The sequence below is a fragment of the Rissa tridactyla genome, chromosome 3 (assembly GCF_028500815.1).
Source record: "Rissa tridactyla isolate bRisTri1 chromosome 3, bRisTri1.patW.cur.20221130, whole genome shotgun sequence".
Taxonomy (NCBI): Eukaryota; Metazoa; Chordata; class Aves; order Charadriiformes; family Laridae; genus Rissa; species Rissa tridactyla.
The window spans coordinates 106,687,382-106,699,758 of NC_071468.1; the positions used below are offsets into that span (position 1 = coordinate 106,687,382).

The 12,377-nt window shown below is 37.5% G+C and overlaps 1 protein-coding gene across 4 annotated transcripts in view; it reads right to left on the reverse strand.

The window, feature by feature from the left end:
• The window catches only part of MYT1L (myelin transcription factor 1 like), a 130,722-nt gene that overhangs the window by 74,025 nt on the left and 44,320 nt on the right, over positions 1 to 12,377 (reverse strand). For 3 of the 4 annotated variants that reach the window (XM_054195272.1, XM_054195271.1, XM_054195270.1), the window contains exons 5-8: positions 10,646 to 11,617; positions 5,974 to 6,108; positions 3,342 to 3,432; positions 911 to 1,018 (exon numbers count right to left, since the gene is read on the reverse strand). In XM_054195272.1, the coding sequence (XP_054051247.1) occupies positions 911 to 1,018; positions 3,342 to 3,432; positions 5,974 to 6,108; positions 10,646 to 11,617 (1,306 nt within the window). Of the gene's footprint in view, positions 1 to 910; positions 1,019 to 3,341; positions 3,433 to 5,973; positions 6,109 to 10,639; positions 11,618 to 12,377 lie in introns of all 4 variants that reach the window. The other variant, XM_054195269.1, reaches the window with a different exon arrangement.

Sequence of the window (12,377 nt, forward strand, 5' to 3'; positions counted from 1 at the left end):
GGAAATTGTGGGAACTAAAGCTGCGGCACTTCCTCCACGCTCTTCAAGGCAGCTGGGAGGGATGTACCTATCCCAGCCCACAGATATCGCAGTATCCATGGAGAAATTCTGCAGCTCTTGGGGCATCATCAGCATAAGGCTGGCACAATCATGCAGAAGTCTAGTTCCTTTACGTGTATCCTTCACCCCTCAGCTCCTTGGAAATAGTATTTTTTCCACCCACATATCTCAAAAGAGGAGACAATAGCACAAGGCTGGATACAGCTTTGGATAAATGCAGAATCCTATATGGATGAAGATAAGGGGTATAATTATGTCATATTGGTTCAAGGTCCTTCACGTAAGAAAATTTAGGATGATTTTCCTTTCTTTCCATCCTTCCTGGCAGTGAGTTGGGGAACACAGACAGGAACAAAGAACTAAGCCTGACCTTATTTTGGAATTTAAGCTATACCTGGCATTTTTCCAAGTGTCCTGCCAAAAGGTGTACTATCAGTTTGGTAATGTAAATAGGGCTTCTGGTTTAATTTAAACTGATATTTACTAGTAAAAGCCTGCTGAAAAAACCAAGACTTACCGGTAAATATTAGTTTATTCCCAAAAGATACCAACTTTTTTCACATTGTTCTTAGACTTTGCACTCCAGCAGTCATCTTTACACCAAACAATGCCTAAGACAAAAATGAGCTTTTCAGCTTTACATGTATTTGCCAAAATAATTACCAACCCTCCCCCATGTAAATTGATTGGGAAATATACACTGTGAGAATTGGATCCAGAAGCCCTAATTCTAACTCTTCTTTAAAGGAGATATATATGTATATACAACGTATATAAATATAAATTCTCAGATTAGGTGAATGTGTGATGAATTCTGCATAATAATAAGTATTATAGTGATTTCTAATACCTTAAAACCCGATCTGATGCCTGGTTTGATTTTGACACATCACAGTTCTGATGCTTCTCTTGAGCTTTAGCCAGTTTCTCTGCTGCAGCAATAGGACATCCAGAGAGGCTGCAATTACAGAAAGGAAATTTAATTGTCTTGTCCTGCGTAGTTTCACATTATAGCACTGATCCAATTACTCCTTCTCCTCCTTAGCCAGCATCAGGAAGAATCTGAAGGAAAAGAGTTTCCAAAAGCTTTTTGGTCATATGTAGTTTCTCTAGGATAGGCTAGACTTCCTTTCTTCTGCTTTCAAAGTTGCATGGTAGATCTTACACCTGCTCTTCTCTGACTGTATGTGGGTAGATTATTCATGGATGTCAGCCAGTGAACGTACCAGTAGGAGAGGAGAATATAAACTGGAATCTACTGTGCAGCTCTGCTAGCAGACTTGTGACCTTTATGCATCTACAAACGTTGCCAATGAAATGGCTCCTGAAGATGATTAAATGACACCACAATATAGGCCAAATCTTGCACTGCTTCACACCTCATTCAGTTCCATTAACTCCAATCTTTTTGCAAGGCATATAAATGAGTGCAAAATTTGGCCTTGGGTCTCGAAGTCTACATCTCAGCTACGTTATACTTAGTGTTTGGTCATGAATTTCAGCCACTAAAGTGTGTCTTCTAACAGTAGATGATGTAACATGAAAAGAACTTCTGCACTTGAATTGAAATTCAATTAAATTTGCAAAGGCCGAACTATTATTGAAGTGACAATAAAAAGCCTGATTCTTCTGGAAAAGATTTACAACAGGGAAAAATAAATATATTGGTGCCAGCAGATGGTGCTCTTAGTGAAGCTGTAAAAACCTGTGACCTGACAATGGAGGGGGTCCTTTCCCTGTCATAGTCTATTGCGTGCTTATGTGACCGCAGCTCTCTGTGTTCTCCACAAGAAAAGAAATTAAAATGAAAGGCAAATCAGTGCATTCCCAGATGTTCCCTTCCCTACAGGAAATAAGGGGGGGAAAAAAAAAGAGTAAAAAAAAAAGTGAAGCAGAGCAAAATGCCCCAAAAGCTGCAGAAAGAGGCGAGCACAGACTGCAGACTGCTCCCCCCAGCCCTCCCTTGCTGCCCTACTTCTGCAGAGGGGAGAGGGGGCTCTGTGCGGTTTTGGAGTCGTGCCAGAGGGCAGCTGCGCTCCGCTGACATGCTCTTCTTCAGACACCTCAAATATTCTAGCAGATATTCAACCAGAAGTGAATGCTGCTTCAAGCAGCAGTAATTCCCACAAAGCCTTCTCAGAGGTTTTTGCTGCATCTACTGGCAGCGTCGCTGTAGAGAAGAAAGGGGTACCAGAGCTTATTGCAGATGGGGTGGTACCCACAAGAGTCTTCTGGGAGACATGCAGTTAATACGAGGAGCTCTAGTAACCCAGAGCTCGATAAGACTGAACATCCACTATCTGCGTAGTCCCCTAAGCCTTCATGCTACAATTAACCGTAAAAAATGAATTCGGTAATAGGAACCTTGCATAGTTCCTTTTATCCTCTTACGCACATTTCCTGGATTTTTTTAAAATTGTAAAGAAATAAGCAAGATCTTGTTGTTCTGTGGGAAAATTATAACATGTACTCAAAAGTACAGTAACATGTTGATAATTTTGTTATTTGACAGAATTTAATCAGCAATGTCATCCCTTCTATAAGAATCTATTACTAATCTTAGGAAACTATAGAAAAGTTGCTTTTTCTCTTGATCATCTTTTGTTTGGCTAGAACATTTACAGCTAAAATTTCTGGCTTCTCATTTTTAAATTTAATGAGACATTTTCAGAATGTTTCTTAAACTGGCAAAATTCTCATTCAGTTTTAGCTGCATAAGGACCTTGGGGTTGAGACTGTGGTCAGTAAGAAAGCTACCTCTTAGAATGTCTGTGTACTTAAAATGCCATTTCTCATGTATTAAAGAAATCATTTTTAGGAGTAGGGTGGATTTTGTCATGCACTATAAAATAATCCCTGAAGAGCGTGAAGTGTGAGAACGAGAGCTCTGCCCTAGTCCTGCTGATGTTGGTAGACTCTTCCTTCTCCCTGCGACATACCCGTGAGGAGTCATACCATTCGTTTCATACCACTGCCCTTCAGTTTAATATCAAAACAAAAAGAAAAAAAAAATCCACCCAAAAAGCTAAAGGATGCTTAAAATATCTTCTGTGGATCAACCCATCCGTACTGAAGCAAACGCACACTCGTCCTCCTCAGAAAATACACGAATAAATGTTACTCTTTAAAATGGATAAAGCACACAAAGCACCATCTGTCAATCTTAAGAACAAAACAGCGACACACACACACTCACACCCCCCCGCCAATGGACTGCTAGAAGGGCTGCAGTTCGGAGGCACCGTTCCCTCTAGACTGGCGTCCAGCGACGGCATCCTTACCTTCGGTGGGAATTCCTGTTGCTATTTACGTGGCCCCGGCCTGTGCAGCCTGGTGTAGGACACTTAAGAACATTTTCATGCATGGCAAGAACTTGACAAGGAGAGTAAGAGAAAACAGCAGAGTATGAAAACAAGAAAAAAAAAATCAAATCCCAGTATATATGAAACCATTTTAAAACAAAGCAGGATTCATTAACAACCAGCATTCCTCAAAAATACACGTGACACACATAGCCAATAAAGCCTGATGAGGGAAATAACTATTGTGACCCTATGCTCATTAACACAGGGCAACAGTGAAAGTTATGAAGGTTACAGAACCTATAAACAAATGCATCTCTGGTGCAACAGTGAAGTAGAAGATTTCCAACATCTTCTTCATACAAAAGCACCAAGCAAAGATCAGCTCAACAGTAAAGTGTGAGCTAGCAACGGTCCAATACAAAATTACGGACTAGAAAAATTCTTTCAGGAAATGTATGCATTCATAATGCATAGCTTTATACACACAGTATCAAACTCGACAGCTGAAAATCTGCTCTCAAGTTATACTGGTAGGACACTGAATTATTTGAAACACACCTTAGTACAACCCTGAACAGAATTTCACCCTAACTATAAGACAGCCCAATTGAGCTAGGGGCCAGTTCTGCCCACTTCCACATAGATATGTCATTCATATCTATATGACAAGCAGAATTGGTCCTTTAATTTTTACTCGTATTCTCTACAGATGTGAAAATTGCAATGGATATTTTTTTTTTTCATAAGACTAAAAACTAAAAATAAGCACTTAAAAAATTGAGAGATGGCGGGAAAAAAAAAAAAGAAAAGCGTGTAAAAAAGAAATAAGTGGTATAAGCTTAAGCAAGTAAACTGATTGATTTACATCCGCATCCATTGCAAGCTGGATGGAAAACTTACTCCCAAGGCTGCTCAGAGCAGTACTCCTCTAAATCATAAAGCTCATGCTACGAAGTGCCAAATTATCAAGAACTTTTTGGTAACACTAAGAGTTTTCTATGATGTAAGACAGATCTGAATCCATGTCTTGGAGCTGGATGGCAGCACATCACTCTACAGAAAAAGGCCATCCAGCCCTTGCAAAGTTCTGGTTTGCTCACACAAGAACTATTCTGGAAGCCTGTATTTAGTTCTCACTCAAAAAAAGATCTAATAAAATCAGTGAATTCCTTGACTGAGTTAAGAGCTGAATAAAAGCTGCTCAGACACTTGAGAATTTAACCACATATGCTGATTAAAAGATAACCATCATCATCACCCCATCATCAGTGTGCGAAAATGTGAATAGATGCAAAAGCTTAACTCTGAAATTCCTACTATTCAAAGCTGTTCTTGAAACATGCTTCACAAGGCCAACATCACAGGAAAAAAATAAAAAGATGAGCTCACCTTTTTCATTTTAGTAGGTACAAGAGCATGCAAACAGTTTAAAGCTATATTCTTCTTTGATTTACAAAGTCTTCTAAAGAGCTTTTTGTTTACCATTTGTAAAAATGAGAGAACTTTGTTCAACTGAATAAGTATTTGTGTTTCAGAAAATTACAGGGTCTTGCAAAGCAGAGAAATTACTCTATTTGTTCTACTGTATTCAGAGCTCAACCAAACTTCAGGAAAGTTTCCTAAAGCACTTATTCATGACTTTACTTCTGGAAGAAGCCACTCTACCGTGAAAGAGGAGACGTTTTATGTCTGCCACTCTTGGGTGTGCTAATCTCCTTCTGCTTTCCTATCCTTCAGAATCTACTTTCCCTTTGGAAACTGGGGACCATTTTAGCCCTGACTGTCTTTAACTTTTGGCTGTTGTACATCCACTGAGGTTAGGTCTATAAGTGCTGATGGCCAGTGGGGGTTTTAGGCCTGTAGGCTTCAATGGAGTAACTCCATTTTAAAATTGGTGTGAAAGAGAACCCGATCTTAGCTAGACGCTTGCCTGGTGTAAATCAGCATAGAGCAATTAGCTTCACCAGAACTATGCCAATTCTATCAGCCAAGGAGGTGACTTCCAGAAATGGAGCCCTCTGCCTTCAGGTGAACGTCCGTGAGCTCATATGGGTGAACCTCCTACCCGGAGAATCCGCTGAAATGGTGGGAAATTCCACCCATGTGACTGACAGGGGATGTTTGCTCAAAATCCTGAGTTGTGTAACTAAGTAAATAGCCAAATTGTTACTTCTAATAATATAAGTTAAATATAAACTATGTTTAAGACACAACAACAACAAAGGAAAAGGGTTGCAAGTTTTTCAAGTACAATTATTCCTGTACAAGAAAACAGGGACAGTTGATGTGACATCAGCAAGCAGAAGTAAAAGCAGTGCACATCTTCTGGAAACCTTTTTCTCTGTTGATTGAACACTTCTATTTAAAAATAACCTAGCATTCTAAAAATCAAAGAATACAGCTTTAAAAGTTGTTCTTTTAGTGTAAAAGTTAGTAGAGAATGGAAATGATGGAATAAAAGAAAAAGAATAACACAGAACAGTTGACTAAGTTGAGACAAACCATACTGAAAAATGAAATTAATTTTTTTAAATAAAAGGTTTAAAAAGCATGCTAGAAAAATCTTTGTAGTTTTATCCCCGCTTTCCATGAAACAATGTGAACTTACTTTCTGGAGGGACCCTATCTTTGTGTGGGCATCCTGACAAACTGCGGTGATGGGGGTAAAGCCCCGTTACATGGCCAGTTCCATCACACCCAGGGGTAGGACATTTGCTTTCTTTCTTTTCTGTTCTTGAGGGATCTATAATTTACAACAAATGTGTCAAGTGAATGATGCTTTCATATTTCTATAAGAAGGTTCATTTAATCATGTCATTTACTCTTTGGTAAATGTTCTTACGAAAACTAGAAGAAAAAAAAAACACCTCCTTCTATTTCTTAACACAGTTCTGTCACTTTTATCCCGTTATCTTCTTTTCAGACTGCAGGCTCCTATGATCACAGCAATATCCATTCACAGTGATTGGAAAGTGACCTTTTTATAGCAAAGCCATACCACTGTCAATCAACGTTCTGCTGGCAAGCATCAACTCAAGTGTGTAAGGTCATTTGGAAACTGTTCAGTTGGAGTTTCCCTTCTTTACATTCTTATTTGCCTGACGTATTAAGGTCCATAAACGTACTGTCATAGAAGTTCAATGTCCCAAGAGTAGCAAACCCAGCTCTTTAGCATAATGATTCAACGATTCAGCACAAATAAATCCCTTCGCCAAGGCTCACTGAGGAGACAACTCTTGTTTTCTTTAAATTCCTTATGAAGTGGTAGAAATTACGTAAATAGTCCTTTCTTTTCAATAAATTATGGTGGGGCAAACATTGTAATCAAAATTACCAGAAGTATCACTTACTGTGTAAACATGCATATATAATGCTTGAATATCCATATGCTTAAAAGGCTAACGATCTTTTAGAATGTTGTTGGATCTTCTGTCTACAAATCAATGAAAAGTCTAAATAGACATTTTTTCATCAAAATAAGGTTTTCTGCCAATAATGTAGGGGAACTGCTGATGAGATTAATCCTGAACTAGAACTTTCTCACATACTTCATCAGCTTGTTTCCTTTATACAGAACACCTGTAAAATAACATCCCTACCGTTCCAGCCCAGTACATGATACAAACTACACCTTATCACCTTGACCACATTTGCCAGATTTTGGAGACTATTGCTGATTTTCATCATTCCTTTAGTATTAAAGGAATTCAGTTCAGGATACTCTACCATTTTGGCTGAAGATCAACCAACATTCCCCCTTCTATTTTTTCAGTCCATCCTCCTTTCAATATCCAATCTGAGTTATCCTTGTTTAAGTATTTTATGCTGCTCTTGTCATTACTCTGCTTCAATATTTATGCTTTAATTTCTGGAAAATAAGATTTTGCTACTTATTTTCCATTAGGTCTTTCTTACGTTAAATTCCATCCCAGCTTCAACAAATGCAACCCTTGGTACAACCAGTGGAAATTTCAGTACTTGCAGAACTTCACATACAATCCATTTTTTCAGCATGAATCAATACAATCCAGAGTTCACATTCAGTTGTGGACTTATTTTTCCTTGATTTCTCTTTGGTAGCTTTACATCTGTATCTATATATATAAAAGTATATATACTTTTACATTCAAAGTTCTTCCAAAACACCTTCATTTTAGAGAAATTCTTTAGCTCATTGTAATAACTCTCCAGGTCTTAAATCCATTCTTAAATTTTAATGTGATGTTTAAATCTCGTCTTTTGCAAACGGAATCCTGAATTATGAAAGTTTTATTTTACTTAACCTGCATGCTGACTGTAGAACACAGTTCTTTGTTTCATGCTCTTTAACAATAAATGCACATACAAATCTATCTCCAAAGTGCTATACAGTTATCACAACACTCCTGGAAATACCACAATCTTATATGTCAGGAAATTGAAACAAAGAGATCAAGAAGTTAAACCCAAGGCCACAGAAGGAGCAAATGTCAGAGGAGGGATCTGAATTCCTGCCAGATAGGCCTGTGCTGAGACCACTAGAACAGCAAGCCCACAGCTACATACATACACAACTCTAAGCAACTCTTTATGTCAAGTACGTTGGGATGTGTAAAACTATTAGGTAAGTGAATAAGGAATGTAAATGAAATATAAATAATGTAAATATAACAATATTCAAGGACTGCAAAAAATGTAGATGATTAATAGACCATAATGGCTTTTTTGAGACTTTAAACTAGAGGAACTTTAGCTACTCCACATTGTCAGAACTCCATCGAAGTCAACGAAGGTATATTAATTTAGAGCAGCTGAGGATCCAGACACATACATCCTACAGTGTCAAGCAAATCCTCCTCTGTATTCAAGTCTGTGCTTCAAAGTTATAGCATGTATCAGAACCTTAAGAGCCTTTATGGTCTAATGAGTCAGAAAAGATGCTGTATACTATTCTTAATGATTTAAAAACTTGTATAAAATTGTACTTGCACAATTTCCCATTGCTTTTAATGGAAGACATTTGACTAAACTTTCCACAACTTTATACAAAACACTGGATACTCTTTTGTAATTTTTCTTCTGCTAACTGGGAGAAATATTGCATAGTTTCATTTAATTCTGTAACCTTTCCTCACTCCTTGCCACAATGGGAGTATTGCCTGAGTGAATGTTGTCAAAGGACTCAAAAGGTTTTAAAATTCATAAATTTCAGGAGACTGTTGAGAAGGCTTTAAATGGCAGGAAAAAAAATGGTATAGTGGTCCCTTAACAGTTGTTTCAGAGATCTCTGAAAGCAGAACTCCTGAAGCCAGGAGGTAGTTCTCACTGCAAACTTGTGTACCGAAAAAGGTTCCACTCAACCGTATCATACATCTCTGTGGGTATTTTTTCCAGGAGTATTTGGAAGATAATGTGTGCGTTGACAACAAATGCCATAAGCAATTGTCTTACTTAAAGTGTCCTCTCTCAACAACCAGAATGTTTCCTATGTTTTTTAAAGTAAGGAAGGAACAATTTTTTCTTTCTTCCTTTATTAAAAAAGCATAGAACGATCCACTCCACAAAGTTTTTTGGTCCACACTACCACAACATTTAGGCCCTGGCTGCGGTTTAGACCTATTATCTATTCAGCCTGCAGCTCCCAAAAGATAGAATGGTTCAAAGAAGCTCTAGAATTTACTGAAATAGGAAGTCCATACTTTTATTACTGTCAGAAATTATGTAGTCTTTTTAGATACAGCAGATCGATATGCATAAGTGCTTTCCCAGGCATACATAGACGGGAAGGGATGGACAATACCAGAGCTAAAAAGCTCTTGAAAAATTAATATTGGTTTGCCATGTTTTCTGTGGTTTTATTAGAGACATATATTCAAAAGGAAATGTACCTAAAATAGGTCATATGTGAACAACATTTAGAACAACATCCACATGGCTATGCAGTAATACACTAACTAAATAACGTTGTCTTCCCCAAATACCCGAAGTCACTACAGCACTCACTGGACCATATATTTGTGTTTAAAACAAACAAAACTGCACTAAAATACATTGCTGAAGAGGGTTCGATATCAGTAATTTCCATGTTTTTCTAAAAGACTCGTCATTACTTTTCTTTCAGGCTTGCAAAAAAAGATCAAAACGTTGCTGGGACCAAGACGTTGTCTGCCTACCTGACTGTCACAGGCAGATCTTTCAAAACAGGGATTTACAAAAAGGAGAAAAATGCCCACCATCTCAGTTGTAGAAAGGAAACCAAATATTTTTACAACAAATATAAGATGAACCCAGTCCCTGTTTAGCATCTCCCAAGAAATGCCACATCCTCAACTTCCACTAAAGTCAATGGGAATCAGGGGTGTTCAATGAGTCTCAGGAGGTATTGAACACTCTATATAACACAGCCCTACATGTACAGATGTAGACACGTTGAAGAGGGGTGTGGTAATATAAACACACCATCACCATGATAATCCTGTAAATTAAAAGGCATTCTAAAGGTAACCTTTAGTCTGTTCTTTTTTTGTTCTTTTTTTTTTTTTTTCTTTTGTATTGAATTATGGTCAAGGCAGCACCTTAACTGTTTCCACAATGGAATGAAACCAGTGAAGTGGAATGCACATAAGAAAGAAATTGCTATTGATCTCAGCCCAGGCCACACCATGCCTTGCATAGCAAATGGTTTCCATTACCTTACTATCTTAAGATAATTAATGTGCAGTCACTGCCCCTATCTTAGGTTATCGGTCATTCTGATACTGTTCAATTTCTATCAGGCAATTCTACATTTTAGATGGGAGAGGCTTCATCAATAACTGTCATTTGATGATAATTTTATAAATCACGATGCCACCTACCCAATCCAATCTGTAAAATATGCACTTCATAGCTGATTGACTACCTGCTACATAAAACGCCACTCTCCAACATAGTTTGCAATGTAATTCTCTTCATTGTTTTTTAATTATTACTATGAAATATATTAAAAACTTGAGAAAAATCTTTGCCTCTTTCAACATGATCTCTTATTTGTTTTGTTTCCCTGAAAAGTTATTTTCTTAATTTAGCCAAACGATATTCACTAAAATACTGTACATATTTCTAACACTGCAGAATGAATACATTTATTTTATAATCGCAGCATGATGTCATTTTACAATCATGCCGTACTACTACAATTTAAATAAAGTTCCCATTTTGTGGAATTAATAACTTCATTTCAGAAATCTGTGCAAAACTCAACACGTTAGCTCACACTTTCTCATGACATAACATACGGTATATAGAAATATTACCTTTACCATAATATGGCTTTTTGACATGGCCGTCACTGGGTTTAGGCTTCCTGTCATCTCCAGAAAGGTGTCTTGGAGACTGTTCCTCAAATGATCTCATATTATCCCTCCTTCCAGCTTCCACTGCCATTTTTTCTCTCATGGCTTTTGCTCTCTCAGTTTCCAAAGCAATTGCTTTCTCAAGCAGGGTTAAGTTACCTTTTGTCATATCAAACACTTCTTCAGACCTATCTGAAGTAATAGAGGTGGTATCATCGTCTCTTTCATGACAACCATCCTCCTTTGCACAGCTAGAAAAAGTCCTAGATCTGGGGCTCAACTGTTCTTCAAGCCTCATTAGGTTCATCATATCAGAGTAATTCCGGTCTGGTGTTCTTCCTTGGAAGTCATCTTCTTGCCTGACATGCTGACGAGTGTTCATGTTTTGCTGTTGATTTCTTTCCTGTGGGTTTGTCTCACTGAGTTTCCTAGCCAGATCAAAACACTGGTTCCTTAAGCACTCCAAACTGCTGAGACACACCTCTTCATCACTCTCCTCCACCATTTTTTCCGTAAGTCCATTGTTCACAGGCTTCCCTAGCATTACAAAGTTCATGTTCCTATTATCTTGCTGTGAAGTATTGTCTGCATAATTTCTGTCATTAATGTTTTCTGAAAGCACTACACCATGTCCTTGTGCTAATAATTTAAGGGAGTCCACTGTTTCCCTAACAACATCACTGTCTAAATCTAAACTCAGCTCACTTTTCCGACCAATATTTTCATTTTTGTCACTATCATCTTCCAGACTATTAGATGTATTGCTGTTCATTTCTGATTCTGTCCTGGCTCTGTATGCTGCATCCTCTGCAATTTTGCCAAGATTTAACAATGACTTGGCCACCAGTTCATCGTAATTATCATACTCATCATTATTGTTATCGTCTTTTTCTGTGTCTTGCATTATTCGAGTATTGTGACAATTCATTTGATGGTCTTCTGCATAAAAAACAGAAACAAAGAAAGAAACAAAGAAAGAAAGAAAAAGGAAAAGAAAAGAAAAAAGTGGCTACAATTGGAACTGTTGTTGCAATCGCACGGACAGAAAACAAACTGCATGTCAAATATCGTTAATCACACAGCAATTCTATAACACTAAGGCCCATGTGAAGTGAATTTCTCCATAGTCCATAAGGCTATTTTTGTTTATTTGTTATTCACATGAATTTCTTTCACAGAACTGATAAGAAAAAGGCAATCAAAATGCTAATTACTACTACTACTAAATATTATGGCATAAATACTTATGTTTCTCTTTTCACTTCTATATTTGCAGTTTTATGGGGGTTATTACAATCATATTACTAATATGACATAATTGCCTAGGTTTCCAACTTATCCCACTCCTCTAGTTCCTGTGAACATGGTAGATGGCAAAGGAGTGAGTATTACTGGATATATTCTCTTACTGATGAACACCATTCACCAAAAGAGAAAGAATATACACCGAGCAGGAAATTGACACTTTTTTTAACACCACACACCATTAACACCAGATAATCAATAATGCAAAGATCAAAATGGCATTTTACTTAGTGGATCCACCAGTAGAAATCAAAATCTCTCAGTTTAACTTTGCAAACTGTGGAGAAGTAAGAATTTTTAAGGAGTTGTTACATGAAAGGAAGACAGAAGCAATTATATGCGCAATATAATTTTAAGTAAATATGCTAGCCCAAATAATATGGTCACACATGTA